Below are 22,643 nucleotides of genomic sequence, written 5' to 3'. Positions count from 1 at the left end.
TATGCTGCCTTCTCCAGGTTTAATGAATTGCAGACAGATACCCAGAATAGAAAGACAATAAAAAAGGCAAGTCTGTGTGTGGGACAGAGGGAGGAATCCCATGAACTCCCAAACTACCCCTGCTTCTTACTCAGTGAATCTCAAAATCTTCTCCCCAGCAGCAATGTACCCTGCTAGTAGATCACAGTATATCTGGTGACTGATCCCAGCCATCTGTGGTTGCAATGGTCATAACAGCAAGCATCACTTAACAGTGACAAAACCTGCTAGACCAAGGGTTGTGCCAAACTCATATAAAGTAGATTGATTTAAACAGGAAGGAGCAGGGACAGAGTGAGTTCAGTCTTTCCCCTAACTTCAGCTTGCTTCCATCACATCACCTATCCAGCTGAAAAAAGGCTGCAAGAAAGGATACAGTTCTGCCATTGTTATATATAAGTTCTTTGATGTTGATAGGCATTATTCACCTTTTAAAAGTTCCTGTTCCTTCCAATACAGCCCTGTTTGCTATGGAAATTAAAGTTGAAAAAGATATCAAGACAGGAGAAAGCACCGTTTTGTCCACAATACCACTTCCATCGGAAGAATTTAAAGGTGCAGGAGTAAAAGTCTACGATGATGGCCGAAAGTCTGTCTATGCAGTGTGTGCCAATGGAAATATAAAAACCAATGAAGTAGATGACCTTGCTCCTGTTGAAGTGGAGAACCTCTTAAGGCAAGCAACTGAAAAGCAGTCCAAGTTTCCCACTGAATATCATGAACCAGTATATGCAAACCAGTTTTGCAGACCCACCACCCCACAGCAGGATAAGTTGGTCCAGAGAACAAATGGTGAAAAAGGTGCTATTCAACATAAGATCAACAGATCTGACTATTTTTATACTGAAAACAGCTATAATAAAGACAAACATAATCAAACAGAAGAAAATGGTCTGGAACATCTTTCAAGGGACTGTCAGCAGAATTCATGCTCTCCAGTTCTTCAGACAGGAAGGTCTCTACAGATTAGCCCCCAAAACAAGATGACGCCTGATGTTCAGACAGAATTTCATGAAGGAACATATCAAGAGCGGAGAGAGGACCATCAAGATGTAAAGCTCAGAAACTCTGTAATTAATAATGAAAAGCCTTCTCCCACAATGCTAAAAAGTGATGAAGATTCTACTTATAGTGTGGTCCAAGCTGTGCCGTGTTATGTGGATGATACAGAACCCGTTACAATGATTTTCATGGGATACCAGCACGTGGATGATGAAGAACTCAGTAAAAACATCTGCGGATATGATGGGGTTATCCATGCAGAACTTGTTGTCATTGATGATGATGGTGAAGAGGAAGAGCATAAAGCTGAGACCCCTTTGTATCATCCAGTAGGTCCCTATAGTCAGGTCTACCAGCCATCCAACCAAACAGAAGCAATTCCGCAGGCAAAATCCAGCAAAACTACTATTAACAATGTGAAAAAGGCACCTTACAAAAATTCCATATCACTCAAGGAACAAGAAGAAAGTTTGAGCAGTTCTGCCCTCAATGGTCAATTTGATGGCCAATTAGCAGGTGATGGAACTGAAGATCCCTCCTTAACAGGTAAAAAACCAGGCAAGTCAAGACATTGTTGTGCTCTCATGTAACAGACTGATTACTCCTGTTCCTCTCTGTTCCTTCCTATTCTTCCACCTCAAAAGCTTTTCTACGCAAGGTGTTAATTGTGGGCTTGTCATTCTTAACGTTTGTTTAACTGTGGGTTCTTCAGAGAAGGTTGTGGCTCTCCAGTTTCACTTCCATTTTTTTAAAGCACTTTTACGGTTTCTTTTAGGAAATTGGAGTATTAATTGTGAAAGAAAACATATTTTCCTACTTCAGTCATCAGGTTGTGCTGCTATGCTATATTGCCACCTAGAGGTTATGCAGCACAAAAGCAGGCAAGGACTTTTGCAAAGAGCTTAGAACTCAATTCTACAATGAAACCAAAAGTACATAGAAAAGATCAACAACCTCGTTTAGAAAAGCTCTAGGTCTGACTAATTTGCAATTATAGCCCATTTTCTCCTTGTTTGTGTTCTAATTGTTTCGTGTAATCTTCAAAGAGGTACTAACTAGCTGCTGTACTACTTGGATGGACTAAAGTGCTCAAACTTTAAAAGCTTTTTAAAATGGTTTTTAAAAGTGTCCTGAAGTCAGATGGGAGAGGTGGAGGTGGGGTGGCTGAAACCAGATATGGACCTAATCTTTAAAATACTGATTTTAAAACTGTATCACTGTCTTATGGCATACCAGAAAAATGGAATGGGATTGCATTTTGGTACTAAGCTTTTCTTTCTATTACATGACTCCCCAATTCTGGAGCTCAGCTTATGCCTCTTTCTGTTCAGCTGACTTTGTACCTAACATGCCTTGCACCTTAACATAGAAATACTGCATTAACAGGGTTGCTTTTGTTTAACCTTGATTAATGGTGTCCACTTCACTGGAAATGTCTTTATCCAAATTTTGGGATCTTTTCTTAGCCTCCTTTTTTGAATTTTTTAAAATAATAAATGTAACTAAAATTAAATTATTTTGTCTGTACATTAACCACAAGCTGTCTGTCCTTCTACCTTGAATAAAAGTGTCCTGCGTTTTCTAATAAGTTTGCATGAAATCTTTCACGCTGCTTCTCTCTATGAACCTTGCGTATTCTCAACACTTCACAAAAGTCCGTAACCTTCACTTCAAGCTGCTTAACAGCTCCTATTTATGCTATATCTGAATATGAACAGCTGATGGTATCTCTCTTGGTCAGTGAGGTCTGGTGATGCCAATGTGAATGGGAAAGAGGTCCACTCCAGACCACAGTCTGTACTTATTTGGAGGTGGGTAGGATTCAACACCATGGATAGCTTCTTAAAGTTTCAGCTGAAACACAGAGTGGATACATCACCCCACTGACATTAAAATCATTAGGCTCTGCTGCTGAATGTAGGATTGACCCTTACCCAATGTAGACCATAACTGCTAGACCTAATCCCCAAAGAGGTGAAGCCTTACTATTTGACTTTTAAATGGGTTGCTTTTATTGACTAGATTGCAATAATAGCATGATCTTACATAGGCTTACTTGGAAGTAAGATTTAGTAATGAAGATCAATAACCCTACTTGGACATGCATTGATTTAGCATCAGGGCATCAGAAGGGTCTAATTTAAATGTTTGAGGGGGGTTGCATTTACATAGAGCTAGATATGTATGGTAACCTGGCAAACGCTTGACAATCTTCTCACCCCCCCCCCCCCATCTTTGCATCGCAGGTAGTCAGCAAAAGCAGGACATGGATCAAACAGGGAATCACTTGCCGCATCCTTTGTGTTGTCTGCTTGTTTTAAGTACTCCAGTTTAAATGGCACATATAAATCCAGCTCTCTGTGTTATGCTGACTCGTGAATTCAGGGGCAGTTCCCACATTCAAACAGGGTGTTCTCTCCCCTTCCTCCATATGAACCTTCCCATCTAAGGAATGCTAAAAAGAAAACTCTGCATGAGCCCAACACCCAGAGATAACCCATAATAAGGTTGCCAAAGTGCAAGAGTTCCCGTAAGTGAATAAGAGTGCCTTTGCTGAAAGATACAGCACCATTTGCACCTTCATACACAAAATATACAAAAATGTGGGGTAGCTCGGTGTATTTTCAGCTCGGAAAACTTAACTGCTCCGGATGGTCCAGCCACTCTTCGACAAAATGTGGGAATGGACAAGGGCTCTAAATATCCAAGGCCACTCTCCCCAAATGCGCTAAGACTACATTTCCCATTTTGTGCAGTAAGTTGGTATGGATGATAGGACTTGTAGTCCATGACACCAGGGAGGTGCCAGGGCTTGTGGCCACTAATTTAAGTCCCCTTGATATAAATTGGTCTTCTCTAAGTAGGAAAAACAGAATGGGTTTACTCTATAGTAGGATACAGCCCCAGGATGTGGAAAGCTGCTGCAGGGCATTCAGCCCAAGGCAAGGCCTTCCATCATCCCAGTTTCTGCGTCCCTCCCAAGCACAGGCAGCAGCAGAGCTCAGAGGACCACCTTCCCTTGCTTTTTCTTCACATTAGATCTGTTACACTATTGCTGCTGTTTTTCCCTTCCAAGAGCACTGCAGCATCTGTTCCCACATCTATTTTAACAACACTTGAAAAGTAGCTTTGTGCATACATTTCTAGAGAAATACATTTCTACTCTTACTGTAGAACATAACAGGGGGAAATGTAAGTCTGATGAGTTTGGATGACGGGACCAGCTAAGCACATTCAAAGCTGTCTTTATCACACCTATTTTAATGCTCATGATTCTAGATTGAAATCTAAATCCGCCTCCCCTGACTTCTTCTGTTTTCACTACAATTCCCATTGCCCACACTCAGCATGACCTGTGATCCTGCTTGCTAGCGTGATTAGACATACAGGCCAACTTAACTGAATGGCAACAGGTCAAGAAAGATGATATATCTACTGTTAAGTTTATTTTTGCTGACAAAAATAGGAATCCGCTTATCTTGCCCATGTTGGCATCTAGTCGTTTTCATCTGTTATGCTGCTATGAAGCTGGGGTTGCATTTGCTCAGAATTGGGGAGGTAGAGCAAATGTTTCAGGAGAACCTGCTGCTGCTGCTGCTGCTGTTGTTGCCTCCCCTCTCCAGTTTCATCCAGGAATTGGAGAGGAATAACATCCGTTTGCCAGTCAGAGAGCTTGGCAACACTCCTATCCCAAAAAGGAGACTGTTTATACTCCCCAGTTCTTATAACAGCTCTTATGCATCCAGTAGGAGATAAAGTGCAGTGTGGAGCCTTATTGTTTGCTGTTCTGCCTCAGGCAACAAAATTTGTAATCCATACTGACATCCAAGAGGATGCAAAACAACTAGGAGCCAGATTGTGCCTAGGCTCAACTCCAACTTCTGCTTTCAGTGCCAGGCCTTAACCCTAGAACCTGTGAAGGCACAATAGCTGGAAATGGTTTTGCACAGGTGCAGAGAATGTATTTTCTTGATTACGTAACAACAGGATCCCATTCCTCACCACCACCATCAGGGATTAGAGAGAAGGATCTAGATCAGGCTGGTCATTCCAGTTGAGTCTCTGGTCTTTCTTTGCTTATACAGGCAGTCCCCAAGTTTCGAATGTCTGAGTTATGAACAACCTGTACTTACAAACAAACTGCTAGTATGCCTATTAATTTTAAAAAAATACTGCAGAAAATCATCACCACCCTATAGAGAGAGAAAACAAAAGGAGAGAGAGGAAAGGCCTCCAAGGCATCACCACAGAGAGGAAGTGAAAAGTTAGAGAGGAAGGCCTCCAAAGCATGCCTTTCTTCCCTGCCTATCAGGAGAGGGAAATCTCTGGGCATTTCCTTGCTACAAAGAGGAGGCACTGGTGAGTTTGGGCCAGGGAGGGACTAGCGATAATCTCAGGACGGGGACGCCTTTGTAACCCAGGGAAAGCTTGTATATTATACACAGGACTATCTTGTACTGATCTTTCTTTGAGCTGCTAAGTGTTCAGGAAACTTTAATCTTTGAAAGGATTGCTGTTGATTAAACAAGTGGCGCCTCCTTATCAACTTTTTCCTACGTACTACAGAAGCTGCGCCTCACTACTCTGTCACAAAGTGACAGAAATTAAATGAAGTTAGGCTAATCCACTGCAGACAGTTCTCTGCGGAACATTAATACTTGTCCTCGCTTTGGTTCCCACCTCTGTACTCTTTCCTATGCATTGTTAGTGTGGCGCACTGCACACTGGACAATCAGAGAATGCTAGGAAATGAGTAATTTTCCAGAACAATCTCTTAATTATCCTGCTTGCCGTAAGGAGGAAACAAAGCCAGGAAGGCCTGTCCACAGGCAAGGTACCAACGCACAAAGAACAGTTTGTGAAGGCAACAAAGACTTTTTCTAGGAATCACTTTGACAAAGTGCATCCTACTTCGACCACAAAAATCAGTGCCAACTCTCCCACATTTGGAGAAGGTACAATAAAGGACTGTGTGAAGCATTCCTTGATACCTTTGCACTGTCAGAAGAAAGAGCTCAGACATTCTAAGGAAAAGCTAGGCTGACCTCTTTCTGTACAAGTAGGAATACATTCTGTTCCAAGCAAGGAGTGATGCACGGGTGCCAAGATGAACAGAGAGTCACTCTCTGTGTTGGCTTTCCTCTACGGGCTACTTTGCAGCTGTGTTGGACTGCAGTTCCCAGCATCCCCCAGACAGTCCTTGTTTGGAGGAGAGTTTTAATTCAGCTCACCTAGAGGGCACCAGTTGGTCGGGGGTGGGGAGCCCATGTACATCTTGCTACTTGGTTCAGCAAGGCAGTTGGAGCACCTTCTCGGATTCACACATTTTCAGTGCTTTAGTATAATCCAGCCACGGACAAAGGGGCACTCAACAAACTTTCTTGACTTCCAACGGATTTAATATCAGCTACAAAAAGACTCTCTTTCTGACTTAGAATACGTGATGCATCCTGGTCAAAGAGTAAATTTGCTCTTGCATGCGCAGGTCGCTGCCATGTATGATTCTTGAGACGCAGAGAAGCAATTAGGTTCATGATCAGGTATGGATGGAGTCATTGATGTAATATTTTTATGAGTTCATCTGTCCATCCATTCTGGCCTGTTTTCGCAATATATTACAAAAGTCAAGCCAACCTACCACCACCCTCTTTACAATCCACACAAAAATGCATTGCTATAAACATTTCTCCTAACAAAATACATGTTTCTAAATAAATGCTGATATAGAACTCTCAGGAGACACAAAAGCAGTAGAAAACCAAGTTGCAATCTGCACATAAGCCCAGGGGTCAGTCTAAGCTAGTGTCTTATCTTGGTACTGTACTCCCAACCACAGGCCTCGACGCCTTCTCTACATCCATTTATGAGGACTAGTTTTTCTGTGAATTGCAGTTCTCGTGCACCACCTAGGCAACTGTGTTCTCGTCTAGCAGGATTCTTTCTCTTACCTATGGAAGTTGTTTCAAAACTAGAAACCTGATCTGGAATATTTTTTTATTCCCCTCCTAAGCCCAATTGCTCACCTTCCTCCCATTCTTTTGCCTTACACAGATTTTTAGAGAATTCGCAGGCAAGAAATCTAGCATTAGGATGGCTATTTTTTTTTACTACACTGCTACATTGGTGTGGATAACCACAGAGTTCATTTTTAATCTGCATTCCTGCACAACTGTGAAGCTGCACAGTTACCAGACTAAAACCAAACAAATGCATCAAAACACCACCCTAAAACAGCAGTTAGGCCATGGATCCTCAAACTATGGCCCACGGGCCGAATCCGGCCCGCCATGTTGATTTATCCAGCCGCCCTCAGAGCTTTTGGACTCACTCGGAGAGAACGATCTCCAAGCGAGTTCAAAAGCTCTGAGCCGGCACAAGCGTACTCAGTGGGGAGATGGCCGTGATCGCAGTTGCACTCATGCAGGGAAGATGGGCACAATCGTGGTTGTGCTCGGAGGGGGGAGGGAAATGGCCGCAATCGTGCCCGCCTTCCCTGCACGAGCGTGGCTGCGATCACGCCCGTTTCCCCCCCACCACAGCACAATCATGGACATTGTAGCTATGTCCCTTGAATATGGACATACTCTTTCCCACCTCATCTTGGGTTTCTGCTGCAGCCCAAGAGAGCGGAGCAAACATTTTTAACTATTTTTAAGATTTTAATTAATTTTAATTATTTTCAATGTGCAGTGTGGATAGGAATTCATTCATATTTTTTCAAACTATAGTCCACTATTTTTAAGATTTTAATTAATTTTAATTAATTTTAATTATTTTCAATGTGCAGTGTGGATAGGAATTCATTCATATTTTTTCAAACAATAGTCCACCCCCTGCAACAGTCTGAGGGACAGTGAACTGGCCCCCTGTTTAAAAAGTTTGAGGACCCCTGAGCTGGGCCTCCTAGCTCTGCTGTAGGGGCAGCAGTATCCTGTGCCTTGAGCTTACAACAAATAAAGTACATGTGATCTTTTCCACTGGTCTTCCGCCTCCAAGACTATATCCTGGCATTTAACCATATTATAAATACACAAGGTGCTGCACCATGGTCACAAATGTGTACCACAATGTACCTTTTGTTTTCTTGAAGAGCTGCACAAAAATGCCTCAAAGTCAAATGAACTCCAATCTAGTGTCTACCTTGGTGGCATCAGTATCTCTCAAGCCATTAATTTAGAACACAGGAAGCTGCCTTATATAAAGTCATACCATAGGTTCATCTTGGCCAATATATTCAACAGCGACTGGCAACCATTTTTCAGGATTCCAAGCAGGAATTGTTCTATTCCTAGCTGGAGATGCTGGGAGTGGAAGCTGGACCTTCTGCATGCAAAAATGCACAGTGCCTCTGAGTCATGACCCCTCTCATGGGCTTTAGTAAAGAAGAAAAAAAATTATTGCACCAGCTAGTCTACCAGGATATAACGGAAATAAAGCAGGACTGATCAATGAAAACGCAACTTTTTTACAGCCAATAAACAGGGACATTCAGCGCAATCGTACAAACTCTGTCCCCATTAGAAGGAAGCGTCCGATTTTGGAGGCTTACTAGTATCCAGTGCCCTGCCAGGTTGCTGCCAAGAAGCTGGGAGGAGTCATGGAGATGACATTCACATCTCCATCCTGTCATTACAAAATATTGTTCAATATGGGCCTCTGAGCTCATCTAGGGATGGCACACAGCTGAGTGTTACGCTGAGGCTACTGAGGGTATGGGATTCCTCATATTCCAGCCTCTACCCTCCCAGCACCCCCAGAAATCTCCTTTTGAGGCCGTATTTGCAGTGCCAAGCAGCAGCTGGCAGGGCAATGGACTGGGAAGTCCTTGTAGTTCTGATCTAGAGCTGGGGAAGGTGGCTTCCAAGTATCTTACATTCCCTGGGTTGCACCAGTAACAAAGCAGATACAATTATCACAATGCTACCCATGTAAGAAGATTAACCAGCCATGTCCATGGGGCAGGGTATCCACTCTGCACCAGTTCAAGTGCTGGAGCTCAGCACCATGGAGAGCTCCTTCAAAGTTTGGGCTGAAATCCAGAGTGATGCACTGCCCCACTTACACTGGAGGCATCAGCCTTCACTGAGTTCAGCTTTGCTCCAGCTCTTTGTCTTGTTCTGTTATAAATACAATGCATATTAATTTCGGCTTTTTAACACAAAAAATAAGGCTCTCTCAAATACTAACTGGGGTAAGCTTCTCTAACACAAAAGATTTAGTATCATCAGTGCGATATTCTTCATTGTGGTGTTTGTTTTTATTTTACAGCTCTGAGAATGAGAATGGCAAAACTGGGGAAGAAAGTGATTTAACAGCTACAATGGTATAATGCTAAGTTCCTGGCAGTGTGACATGAAGCAAAAGAATAATTCTCTATGTTTTGGCCCTGGGTGGATGTTGTTTATTCAAATGTACATACATGGGAATAATAGCACTTTACAGGAAAATGAACAGTAAGACACAAAGTTTGCCCATCTAAATTTTATTCTGATTCATACCACTTCAAAATCCCTTCAGGGTTAACTGGAAATGTTTGTTAGGAGCTATCTTTTTCTGTGTTTTGATGTGCCATAGGAACCTAAGAGCCCGTATCTTGAACAGGACTGCAACCAGCGACATTTTGAATGACTTTCTCTGCCCCATTGATCCAGCTTACGCTTGAAGCCTGACTTGTGAAAAAGCAAGAGCAAATCTTTCTATCTTTACTAAGCTAGTTTGTGTTAGGGCGTTACACATTGTAATTCTTACATTCCCATAAACCAGTTACTTGGCCTGACGTGGATTGAAGCACAATTTGCTAATTCCTACTACCAGATCCGCCCCTCACATCTTAGAGGTTACGTCTACATAATGTTCTTTTGGTTTTGTTCCCCATTATCTAGAAATGTGTGAATATTTCCCCTTGGCTTAAGGAAGACCCAAGCAATCTGAAGGCTGGTTGAACTGCAGTCTATCAGCTTAGAATAGGCATCATTCCTCCTTGCTTCATCCTACATGGGTATATTTTATAGCTTTTCCTTTAGATTTCCCAGTTTTCACACTACACAGGTGCTACACAAAAGAATCTTTTCTCCTTGATTTTTCTCATTACTGGAATGGAAGGGATGGAAGATAGTGGATTACTGAAGGGGAGAAACTCAAGGGGAAATGTCCCATTTCCGATTTCTAGTTGTGAAAGTCCTCCGGTTGCAGACAACCCAAGCTCACCAGGCTGTGTTGTCAGCAGCTGGAGCTGTAGGAAGTGGCGGTTGTTGCCCATTGCAGAGGTTTTATTTTCACATTCACTTCTCCCACAAAAAATGAGAAAAGCATGGCCCTTGGAGATCACTCAACAGCATTTGTCCAGGTGTCTGAACCTCAAAATGCTGTGCATTATGTATAACACAAAAGGGCAAAGTCTCCACCAAGTTGCTGAGGTCCCTTGTGCGAGGACCACAAAGCATGAACTTCAGCCCCACCGCCATCAGTCTGGAGGCTATCAGTCTCACCCAATTTTCCTATTCAGAATTGGAAAACACAGCATCTTAAACATTCATTTAATAGATGGGCCTAGGAGAGTGAAACAGATAACTTTACCCCGCTTGTCTCTTTCTTTTCCACCATCTTACACCTGTCTCAGTTTAAGTCATTGTTTTGAGTTTTAACCCTTTCCAAATTAAAAGAAAACTTCCCTCTCCTATCTTTGTGAATGTCTCTTTCTCTGATTGGATAGGTAGAAATTGCAAACCTCAGCTTCTTAGAGAGAGATCACTGAAATAGTACTCCAGTACCAGGACTGGCTGTACTGAAATTTCTGAACTCCAAGTACTTGTCTCCCAGGTCATAACTACCTGCTTCAGGTCTCAGCCTGATTCAAAAAAACAGGTAAGAGGGCAGAATGCTCTGCAGCAGGATGTGTTCATCTGAAGTTATCTCCAGAGGTTTGTGTCATACTTACGAAATATACGTGCAGAAGAAAAGTACTTTTAACTTAAGAGCTTTTTCTGAAAAGTTAACATATTGCTCTTTCAAAGCATACGTTTGTATTTGTCCTAGGAGTTTAAACTTGTGGGCTGTTTCATTTCTTTACGTTGGCAGTTGTCAAGCTATTTGCTATTAAACTTGAGCAAGAGCACCACACAGTGTCTCAAGAGTAGAAGTGACATGCCAAGAGCTTAGCTGTGCATTCAGGAATTCTGCATGAAAATACTGAGAGGTGGCACGGATGCATCTTCCCTAAAAAGTAAAGAAATGACAAATAATATGGGCAGCTTATTCTACTGGAAAAATATCTTAGGAGAGGCAATGGGTTTGTTTCCTTATTAAAGGCTATTTAAGGCACATTTTCAATTCTTACAAGTGCATTCACATGCATTGAGTGTTATCTATATCTAAGTTGCTTCTATATAAATATATTATTGAATTCAAGGGTGGGTAAAGAAAAGAGAAATAACTTCCATACCAGAATATCTGTTTGGCATTCCTACTGTTAGTGGATTTAGTCTTAAGATTCAAAGTCTCTAGGATAATTCAGCAGAATGCACTTCTAGGCTCTCTTCTCTGCAAGTTCCCCATGTTCAGACAGAGTCTTCCATATTTTAACAGCTGGAAGCAATTACGATATCCACAAGCTGCTAAAACTTGAAGCAAAATTTCAGGCTTCTTTCCTCTAATCCATTAGAAGGGACCATAGGAAAGGGTGGCAGTGGTGGAGAGAAGGTCAAACCCATTATTTTCAACTATGGCAGGAAGGTCTCATGGGCTCCATTGCAGGACTTAAGCTTATTGGTTGCTGTTCCTCTTCCTGAAAAGTTTCTGTGCAACCACACAAAGGACACAACGCATGGAGACGACGGTGCAACTGTTCGAATGCTATCAAAGCATGCATGCTACCACTTCCCCCCTGGTGGCTGCTTCCCTAAACTATTCAAAGCTGATCAGGACACTGCTAGTTGCAGCTACAACCTCTTAATCTACTGGATCTACTTAATCTAGAACTGGAACCAGTAGCACTCTGAAATGGGTAAGCTAATACTAGACGCGGTCTCTTTCTCTCAGTACTGCTTATCCTGAATTTCACCGATTCTCAGACATCATTAGCTCTGCATTATCCGAATGTTGCTTCCATTAGCTCTCAGACACTGATTCATGGATACCATTATTGCTCCAGGTGTTGAGCAGAATGCAGATCAGTTTGCCAGCATTCGCCACATGGTCCTCTCCAAACAGACTGGACTATAACTCACAACAGCTTCCCTGCTCCCCACATGGCCAGTTAGGTTGGCTCACATGCTGGGATTTAAAGACCAAAAATCTGGATGGGCAGCTACCAACTGACTTGTAAATATCAAGTCATGGAAATCTGAGAATAACCATTCATGTTTTGTGTTCACTATAATTGATCAACAAAACAGTTTTGGTGCAAATATGTAAGTATCTGACATACAGAAGTATAACAGCTGTAATATATTAGGCAACCATACCCATTGGTTCATCAAATTCTCAAAATATTATTCCATTTGAGATGTCAGCCTTTTTAAAATGCTACTTGAATAAGAAAACTTTCAAAAATCTACAATCAACACGGTTTTTAATTTAGACATTTCATACTTTGATAATACAATAAAAATAATAAGCACTGAGACATAATGCACCAAGATAAAACCAGCATTTTGCAGTCACAAACTTCATTTCTATTGCGTGTTGGAGATAAGGGAAATGATTAAATACCAAGGGCATTGGACTGGAAGGATCAGTGTCTATTGGAAGCTTCATCAGGTGCAGGAATCAAGAAATCCAGTGGTCAGCATGGCGGAAGCAAACTACAGAAATACCAAGTTGGCACTAATTATATTCCTCCCATCAGGATATCATTCAACATGGTGTATCTGCTCTCTTAATCAAACTTTCCTGTCCCTGTGGCACCACTTCCATGGAAGCACCAGAGGCTTCAAGGGAGAATGGAACCACTTCATCCGCAGATACTGTTTGGGCCATGGACGGACATCATTGGATGACACTGTGTGTGTGTGTGTGTGTGTGTGTGTGTGTGTGTGTGTGTGTGTATACATGAATGTGTAAATAGACATTTTGGGGCACAGCTGTGCATTTTGAGTGGTCATTACAGTTTGAAAGAGGGAGGGAGATGTGCTGTCTCCCATACAAGTATACTGGAAGTTTCAAAGAACTGAGGGCTCCATCACTCCAGGTAAGCAAAGGGCCTTTGTTCTTAGTGCCCCACAGTCTGCCAGTCAAACTAAAGATATCCTGAAATATTGCTCTAGAATCTTGTGTCATTCCCCAGGAATTTTTTAAATTGCAAATACCAGCTGATATCAGACACCTGAATGTCCTCCATTCATGTTGAGTTCTCTCACCTTTAAGGTTAACAGATTCTTTGTTTCCCAGTTCAGCTGCTGTAAGGCCCCTTGGAATAAACCTTACAGCTTCAGCTGGAGTTTAAACACAGAAACAGAAAATCTCTTGTGTAAGACATGATTCTTCAAGTCTAGCTCCACAGCCCCTGTTGTCTATACCCAATGAGTGAGGAGAGAGGGGCATGAAGAAAAGCAGACCATGAGTCATCTTGGATTGTTCAAACCAGAAGAACATGGAGATGCATGTTATCCTACAACACAATAACGGTTGTGGTGATGCTAGCGGAACATGACAAATATGAACAAACAGCTAATGAAAGACAAGAGGTAGTCCAGTTCAAGTTGATGCCAAGCCTGAAACAAGAAGGCCCAATTCATCCAAAGCAATATCCTGTTTCTCTAGTCTTCCGGTGACAGGTGAAGTTACAGGATAGAATGAATCATACCAAAATGAGATATTCAGTCATGGTGCAGATGAAGACAGGTTCTAACCAAGACTGAGCCAACACTTCCAAAAATGTCTAATCCTGCCCTTCAATGGCTGCACAGTGAGAGTTATATTCTGAAATGAATTCTTACATCCTTGATTTCATTCACGGATGGTCTTTCTACTGAGAATTTCTGTGAGCCATGTGTCAAACATGCCTATTACAAGCTCTTCATGATATTGAAGTCTTCTCAGAATCAAATTTGTACAATTGCTGTCAGGAAGGCAATGAGAAATGCAATGTTGCCACAAATGTAGAGGAATAGCACTGTCTTTTTAAATGTATGACCCTAGAAAGAAGAGAGAACAGAAAATGTGAAGGATTATGCGTGCTTGTGAAACCATCCAGCCATTTCTAACAAGCCATGCCTATAGTCTTCTGGATTTGCATTGCTTGGGAGAGAGAAAAGTGGAAACAGTATTCAGAAAGTTACCCCATGTAGAAAGATGCACGGGAGTGAGTGGGAAACCAGAGTAAAGTCTGCTTTCTAGAAGAACAAGGAACATACAAAATGCAACCGGAAGATGTTGTCATTCTTAGAAGGCTGTTCCATGTTCAGAAAAACAAACAAACAAGCATCTCTTTCTCTCCCATGCAGGCACATATGCACAAACAATATTTACCTGTGCTTCTGCAGTGGTAACAGACTGTAAAATTTGTATCCTGTCATCTTCTAGCACTTCAACTGTAACACAGAAGTATCATTAGAATTCTATTCTAGAGGACACATCAATTTTAGTTACTGGCTATTTACAAGTTTAGCTTAAAAAAGGTGTATGTCACATGTTAAGACACCGAACCATTTAACAGTGGCTGGTCTATTTAAGCCAGAGGTGAGTGACCTGTGGCCTTTTAGAGGTTTTGGTCTACAACTCCTAACATCTTTCACTGTTGGCATGCCTGGCTAGAGTGATAGAGTTACACAACGAAATACATGGAGGGTCGTACACATGGTAAGCATGTTGTGAGTGGAGCCGGCTTGAGCTGGGGGTCAGACTAGATGGCCCAGGAGACCCCTTCTGACTCGCTCTGTTTCTATGAGGGTCACAGGTTGACTATTCTCTGACTAAGCATATCTAAGCTTCATCCAACTGAGCTTGATCCAACAATTCAGAACATAAATGGCCACTCACAGGATTGCAGAATCATAGAATAGCATAGAATATTTCCAAGGCCATCAAGTCATGCTTTGGTTTATTCAGGCACCCCATGAAATTAGTGCATTTTGTGTCAGTAAAGGAGGTGGGGGTCAAGCCCCTTTCTTTGCAGTTGTGATTTGAAATATGGGATGCATTTTATTTGTCACAGCACACGACACCCTAACTGAGGTAAGTTTGAGAGAATCTTGTGCCATGAAAAAGTTGTAACTTCACAGGCAGCAGAAGAGTTGGCCAACACTGGTTGGTTGGAACCACAGGAAAGTGTATATGTTTTCTCAAATGACAGTTAAGTTGCCTGTGACAAGGCAGAATGCCTGCCCCTCTAACCCTGTGAGGTAGACACCCTTCAAAAGTTGAGAAATGGCTGCTTTTTAAAAAGTGAATGATAGATAACTACGATTTATCAAAATCCTCAGAATAATGAATCCCCTTACAGAGAAAGGCCCCTGAGATGCCAGAGCACAGGTTAGAATTACTTGCCTCTTTGCCAGTCGCCCAGTCTTGCTCAAGGTGATACCTGAATGTACATATTTAACTTAAGGGCCAGGCCTGGGGACATGATGGATCAGCTTAGATATGCAGTCCACCAGCTACTTCCCCGAGATGACAACTGGGCTCATGTAAATTAGTGATCATGTGTACCTGGAACATCTGCCACAATTATCAAGGTGGGAAACCCAGCTGGTAAGAAACACCTGGTAAAGCTACTCTGAAATATTTTAAATAACAAAAGTCAAGTGCTTTAAGAACCATGAAGAGCTGAGAGGTCAGTCACTTGTTACAATTACAACTACAAACTGGAGTAGTATTGTTAGTACCTTTGCGAATGAGGCAATAGCCATGTATCTCCAGGATAAGATCAATGCCAACATGCCAAGCTACAAATCCCAACATTGTATAGGTATCCCATGGATCTGGAAGGTTGAGAGCAGGCAAGTCCATTCCCATGAATATTGTTATCACTAGTTAAAAAGAAGATCAACTTTACATGTTTGTTATCTTCATGCAGCAACCAAATAACTGAAAAGCAGATCAGGGAACTGCACTAGCAACAAGCAGTACTCTCCTACATGTTTTTATTACCGAGAAATATTTAAGCCCTTCTATGGAAGGAATGAGAATAAACTAGAGCCCCATAGGAGTCCAGGCTTCCTGGGCACATCTATAAAGCAAGACATTTCACATTCCCCACATCCCCAGAATCGTATTAAGACCCCAGTGTAGACTCACTAGACCATGGGCAGTATCCACTAGCGGCTGTGACCTACACATTGTTAGGCCAAAAGCAACAAGTAAGAGTGAAGTAAGAGTGAAGTTTCCATATTAGCTAAAGGCAAGTTGCACAAACATATGAATCTGTTGTATGTTGAGTGGGTGCAGGTTGAATGTGGTTTATCATGTTGTCTGATGTCTACTCGTGAGGAAGAGGCAGGAGTTAACAGTGAGAGTCAGGCATTGGAACAAGGGGACTTATATTTGAGGCCCAGTGCCCAGACGGCCCCTCTGCAGCCTGACTCTGAGACTGCTGAGCAAGTAACCTCTCCACAGCCTGACCCCTTAGCCCCTGAGTGAATAGCCTCCCCGCAGGCTGATGGGGAGGCGTCTGAAAGAGTAGCTTCCTCTCATTCTAGCACTGGGCTGCCTGAGCAAGTTACCCGCCCCCGCCCCCCGGCTCCTGACTCTGAAGCTGCTGAGCAGAGTTCAGGAGAACAAGAGGACATGATGGGGAATTTGGCATGTGCCCAAATTAGGAGGGCTTTAAGGCGACAGGCCCAATTATGACGACAGGACAGAGGTCTGTCCCACCCACAAACAGAAAGACGAGACAGGAAGGTCTGATGCCACGTGGTCTCCTGATGTAGCTCAGAAAGGAGGGAGCAACTGAAATGTAAGGGGCTTGTTATTGGAGCTTATCAGTCACATCGTAAATCTTGTAGTGAATAGCAATAAAAGTCTTTAGCTTCTCTGCCGGCTGCTGTGTGAGTTAATTGGAGATGTGAGTTACGACCTCACGACAGATAACAAACCATGGTGAGCAAGCACCATTAACAACCCAACAAAAAACCATGAGTTTTCCTTCATGGGTGATCTGCAGTTAACAAGCTGTGCCTTATTAGACAAGCTTATTATTAGACATGGCTTATAATAACAAGCCACAGCTTCAGACAACACAATCACCAGCATTTCAACAACAACCCACAATTCAACCACAACCTATACTCAACCCTTGAGTGTGAGATACTATGTTGTCTGAACCTAGTAATTGCTTTTCCTAGAATTTCGGGGTGGGGGGATCATTATCTGCTGTTCCCAGCCATCTTACAAAACCAACTTTGAGACAAAGTTGGATTGAATTATTCACTCACCAGCTAATATTCTAGCAGTTGTGCCAGTGCTCCAGTGTAACCAATTGAAGATTTGCCTTCTGTTTCCAAAGGAAGAAAGAAAGAATATATAGTTTGAAACATTGAAGTAAAACAGCAAGAGAAGAGATCTAGGCCATGGGACTCAGTGCATCACTCCTGAGGAGACCGTCAATGGCCTGAGAGTAGTAATGGAGCAAGCCCTTCCACACCTTCTCTGAGGTCACTAAGCCCTGTGTGCCTTGAGTTAAAATGGAGGAGAAGCTCAGGCTGCCACTGGTTCAAAAAACGTATATTTGGTTTTTTGTTTGGTTTTTTTTTTGGGGGGGGAGTGTTGGTCAGGTGTGTTTCTTTCAATATTTAAACAGTGTAAACAGCCTATGGAAGAAAAGCAGTATAGAAATGTATTAAGTTATACACAAATAGGGACCTTAGCACACAAATGCATTTTCATTAGTTAAGACTTTTCTAACTTTGGGATCTACAGAAATTCTTAAGGGTCTGCACATGCTTCGTTTCTATGCCTGTAGCCATACAATCACTATCCTTTAAATGTAGGGTAGTGATGCTTAGTCTTCTACATGTTTTGGCTTATAGTTCACACCATCCTTCCCCATCATCTAGGCTCACTAGGATTGATGTGTGTTGTAATCCAAGACTTTTGGAGGACCATAGGCTGTCCATCCCTGCTTTAAACCTTCCAAGCAAGCTAGTAACATCCTCATAATCTCATCAAGAAACATTTACGCCATTTGCTTTCACAAAACGCAGGTACCTTGGTGCTTGGGGAGGTGGTCTGAATCCTGCCATGATGGGCTGAAAGATTGCTAGTGCCATCACTGTGCAGCCAAAGTATGGATGAAAACCTGCTTGCTAGATGAAAGATACCTTTAGTTATCGATCTGCATTCTCGGGGATGCAACTTTTTTTACACCACCACACATCATGCTGCAACTGGGTAGTTCTCTAGTACTTCTTTAACAGAGAAGGCTCTTCACGTTCTTAAATGCTAAGAGACAATTTCCTATGCTTTTTCGGTTTTAACTTGGGGTTGTATCTCGCTTAATGACCCAGTGTGCTATGGATGGAATGTCCCTGTTTTGTTTAATGCACCGGAAGGAGGTAAGTTGTCAGTGGTCGGCACTCTTGGCTCCCAAATCATTCATTTAACTGTGCAAACTGGGACATGTGCCCATGAACTTTACTTTCCACTTCCAAGTAAGCAATCAGGATTGGGTGAAAATATCGTATACTTTACCATATTAAATGTTCCATGTTTTAAAGCACTAACAAAGCCAACACCTAAGTTAGGCTAACATTTAGACCTAATTTCCTGAACTATCAAATAGATAGATTATAATGTTCCAAAATTCTCTCACTCAAGGTGGCAAGAATTAAGCTGCAAAATAATTACTCCTTCCAACTATATCCACACAGCGTAAGCCCCACCTTCAAGGACTTCAGCACTGGACAGTGTTCTGAATTTTGCTCCCATGTGGCAGCCAAAATGATTGTAATACAATCATGCAAACACACTAGGGCATTAAACACATAAACCAGAGACGTAGTGTCATTACGGGATATGATTGATTCGTTCATTGAGATTTTAAAAAAAGGGTAATGTCTGAATACCAAAACTTTAATTAAAGCTATTTAATAGATTATAGAGGGCAATTATTAGATTTTAAGCAAAATTAACATTTAAAGCTAAGCAATTTCACTTACTTCACTCCAACCTCCACGATAGACAAAAGGAAGAATAAAAGATGCACTTGTAAGCAACACAGTTGTCATCATTAGCATGCGATGAACCTATTGTTGAAATACATTTTTAAATAGTTTCCTTCAACAGCAATTGCATACTGATTTTTATAGAAGCTCTAATATAAAGGAGCATTTCATTTTTTTCATTTATTACAAAGTGCCAGAAACTTAATCACTTCAGTATAAAACTGGAATATAAACACTTGTGGAATCACAACAGGACTTAAGAGGAATCTTCCCCATGGCACGAGAGACAGCCTGTTGTGTTTCATTTCTTTTCTCACCTGAAACCAGATCTCTCTTCCAAACAGCAATGAATTGGGCCACACAGGTTTGAAATATCGGGCAACAATTACACCAATGCTTACAGTTGCCATCCAAGCAACAAACATTAATGCACCTAAAAGAAAAACACAATTTATTTGCAAATGGGTTTCGGTACAATGTCAAGTGACTTGAGATAAAAGACACACCTTTCAATATTCATTGTAGACATTCAAAGAACATTCACACAACAACAAGAAAACACACATTCATGCCATTTATATTACTTTCACTGCCAGCCTAAACTATCAGATGCTAGCCTTGCAACAGCTTCTTCTAGAAGTCTTCTTCAAGTCTGCACACCGTTTTTCCTTTGAGAAGATGTGCCCAAGAAACCAAAGTATTTGCAGTAGGAAAGGAAAGATGTTTCCTGTAAGGTTTTTCCTCCAGTATGTTTCCCCACATCCCTAGCATGCTCCAGAGCCAAACCCCTTCCTTAGAAGGAACAGGAGAGCAAACAAAGCCATCACATTTTGCAAGAAGTCTAGGACAGTTTGCCTATTACAAAAAGATTGGCAAAAAGATTTAACTACACAGGCTACAAGTCATTGCACAGCAGGAAGCAAATCTTGTTCTCACCCATTCACCTAAACACAGCACAGCATGAAAACTTGCCATGGATCTTGATGAGAAACGGTGAGCGAGATCCTCCAATATCCTTCAGCAGTCCTGAAATATTATACTTCGCATTTGTGATCAAAGGTTGTCGGTGGTGTTTTTGGATTATACCTCCTGCACAAGAGAAGCAGTAAACTCTACAAAGGAAGAATGAGGTGAAGCGAGGACTCCAATTGTGTATGCAGGCCAGGTGTTTTATGCAGTTCCAGCTTTTCAGCCAACTTGTTTTAACCTGCAATTCCCACCATCCCCAACCAATGGCTATGATGGCCAGGGATGATGGGATTTTTAGGCTATTGTTAATATTATTTATACATTTTATTCTTTGGCCAGGGCAACTTAATTTATATTGTTAATTTATATTATTCTATTTTGAAGTTTATTTATGGTTGTGAGCCGCCCCGAGGCTTCGGTGAATGGGGCGGCATAGAAGTCTCCCAAACAAACAAACAAATAAATACACACACACACACACACACTTTGAGGGACACAAGTCATCTAACTCTGCCACAATATGATTCTACAAAACAATGTACATTATCATCTGCACCATTAGGGTTTGTCCTTTGCTATGAAATAATGAACTAGTTTGCTGAAACAAAGACTCAGAAACATGCACAACTAGAATTTCACCTATGGCCTGGATCCAGATGCCTCAGAACTTCTTCTAACTGCTGGCAGTCAATCTATTAATTTCAGTTGACACGCATATCTCAAGCCCAAGGACAGAGATCAAAAGGTGCTCAGCCTTGTGTGTGCATGGGAAAAAGGGTGTGTGGAAGAGGTTGTTCAAGGACACCAACTTGAGAAGGACTGCAATTTCAATTTTTATAGGGAAAAAAGAGGCCATATACCTCAGTGAACTGGCTGGCAAATGCAGCACATGGCCCCCCTCTTCAAGTTTTTTATTCAGCTATTCATGCGTTGCTCTGTCATAAATTGCTGAGCAAACCTGGACCACTGGGGGGATTTTCAGTTTATATGCTATTGGCAACAAAGTTGTTTAGGGGCTAAGCAACCCAGCAGGTAACCTATGGTTTATTGTTAAGTAAAGTGTGAGGTTGTTTTGACCCTGCCCAATGGAAGGGAAAATAAGTACACCAGCTCCAGGCTGGGAGAATTTTTCTTCTTGTTAGATGCACCCTTTTTTAGCCACTACATCTGTCAGAACCGTAGTGGCTGAAAAGTGAAGGCAGAAGGGTTTTCCACCACCCAATCTAGGAAGCATCGATTGACAGTCCTCCTTGTCCCACAGAGCTCTCTCTCCGCCTATGGAGAGAAAAGTATCCTATTTCCTCCTAAGGAACACAGGACTGCATCCATGGAAACCAAAGTGGTATAAGCATTTGGACACATCTTATCTGACTGCGACAGATACAGACACATTTGAAACTTTACCTTCACCAACTTCACCATCTGCCATAAATATGTAATAGCTGGCATCTAGCTTAAACCTCCTTTTAGAAGAAGGAAGATGAATTCTTCTTTTGAAAGAACACTGAATAACCCCATCAGCCAACCTCCATGACTTCTCTTCCAGAGCATCCTGAGAAATAAGCAATATAATTTAGGACTGATGCCTCAAAAACTGAACCACCATAAACACTGATTTTCTTTTTTAGATGACTCCAGGCTGCCAAAGTCTTATAGGCCACAATTTTTAATCTTTGGCAGCAGAATGAAATCGCCCAACCCAAATAGTTTTTCCATTAGTTGCCTTTTAAAGAAGTGGTTGTTGAACAAAACTGAGAAATGCATTCCAGGAAAAACCTTGTTTCACGATCACCACCAACAGGGATCTTGGCACCATTCAATGAGAACTACACTGATTCTGAAAGAATGGTAACCCAGCAGCTCTTGTGACCAAAAGCATTCAATTTGGTGGTGGATAGGTTAGGGTTAGGTTAGGGTTATATATCTCTGAACGAGGATGGGGCAGTGAGTTTCTGAATACTCACAACTACAGAAGAAAAACTGTATAGCAAACACATTGGGCAACACTGGGATCTAGAAATATTAATATCACAAGTAGTCTTTCCTCTCATCCCCTTCCCATTTGTAAAGCCCAAACAGAAAATAGAATAGTAAAGGATATACACACTGCAGAAAGACTTGAAAGAAAACTCTATAGAGGCCAATTAGTCAGTCAGTTACCCTTTTTGTCCAACAAAAGTTTCACTGCTATGACAAGGGTACATAAACATATTAAATCCAGGACATAATAGGTAAGCCTTGCATGATATGTGTACATGCAGAAGGAAGCCAGATACTGACTGAAGCTTGCTGTCACTCTGTACACACGCTCTTGTCTCCCCATGGTCTGTGAAGTTTGAATACATCATTTGATTGCACAGAAATGTAGGCGGATTGGGACAAAGGAACAGTTAAAAATTAAGTGCTGGGCTGCAGGCACCCACCATTTTTATTTCTAAGAATGACTCTGGAGCCCATGTGGAGACAGAGACAGTGGTTGTGAGTGCTGCTTTGCAGCATGCTTGCCTCCCACTTAAAAACTGGTGGGTACCAAGG

The 22,643-nt window shown here is 41.9% G+C and overlaps 2 protein-coding genes across 8 annotated transcripts in view; one reads left to right on the top strand and one right to left on the bottom strand.

The window, feature by feature from the left end:
- The window catches only part of PALMD (palmdelphin), a 72,671-nt gene extending 63,226 nt beyond the window's left edge, over positions 1–9,445 (top strand). Inside the window, exons 7-8 of one of the 2 annotated variants that reach the window (XM_044432620.1) lie at positions 499–1,587; positions 9,310–9,445. In XM_044432620.1, the coding sequence (XP_044288555.1) occupies positions 499–1,587; positions 9,310–9,353 (1,133 nt within the window). In that variant the 3' untranslated portion in view covers positions 9,354–9,445. Of the gene's footprint in view, positions 1–498; positions 1,600–9,309 lie in introns of both variants that reach the window. The other variant, XM_044432619.1, reaches the window with a different exon arrangement.
- A 3,148-nt stretch (positions 9,446–12,593) lies between these two features.
- FRRS1 (ferric chelate reductase 1) overlaps positions 12,594–22,643 on the bottom strand; it is a 28,392-nt gene continuing 18,342 nt past the window's right edge. For all 6 annotated transcript variants that reach the window (XM_044432615.1, XM_044432614.1, XM_044432618.1 and 3 more), the window contains 9 exons: positions 21,513–21,660; positions 20,112–20,228; positions 19,457–19,572; positions 19,134–19,220; positions 18,184–18,281; positions 17,412–17,470; positions 15,864–16,007; positions 14,509–14,570; positions 12,594–14,174 (listed from right to left, as the gene is read on the bottom strand). In XM_044432615.1, the coding sequence (XP_044288550.1) occupies positions 14,082–14,174; positions 14,509–14,570; positions 15,864–16,007; positions 17,412–17,470; positions 18,184–18,281; positions 19,134–19,220; positions 19,457–19,572; positions 20,112–20,228; positions 21,513–21,660 (924 nt within the window). In that variant the 3' untranslated portion in view covers positions 12,594–14,081. The remainder of the gene's footprint in view (positions 14,175–14,508; positions 14,571–15,863; positions 16,008–17,411; positions 17,471–18,183; positions 18,282–19,133; positions 19,221–19,456; positions 19,573–20,111; positions 20,229–21,512; positions 21,661–22,643) is intronic.

Source organism: Varanus komodoensis, unplaced genomic scaffold (assembly GCF_004798865.1).
Source record: "Varanus komodoensis strain SLA01 unplaced genomic scaffold, ASM479886v1 scaffold24, whole genome shotgun sequence".
Taxonomy (NCBI): domain Eukaryota; kingdom Metazoa; phylum Chordata; class Lepidosauria; order Squamata; family Varanidae; genus Varanus; species Varanus komodoensis.
This window is presented reverse-complemented; position numbering and strand designations above follow the sequence as displayed.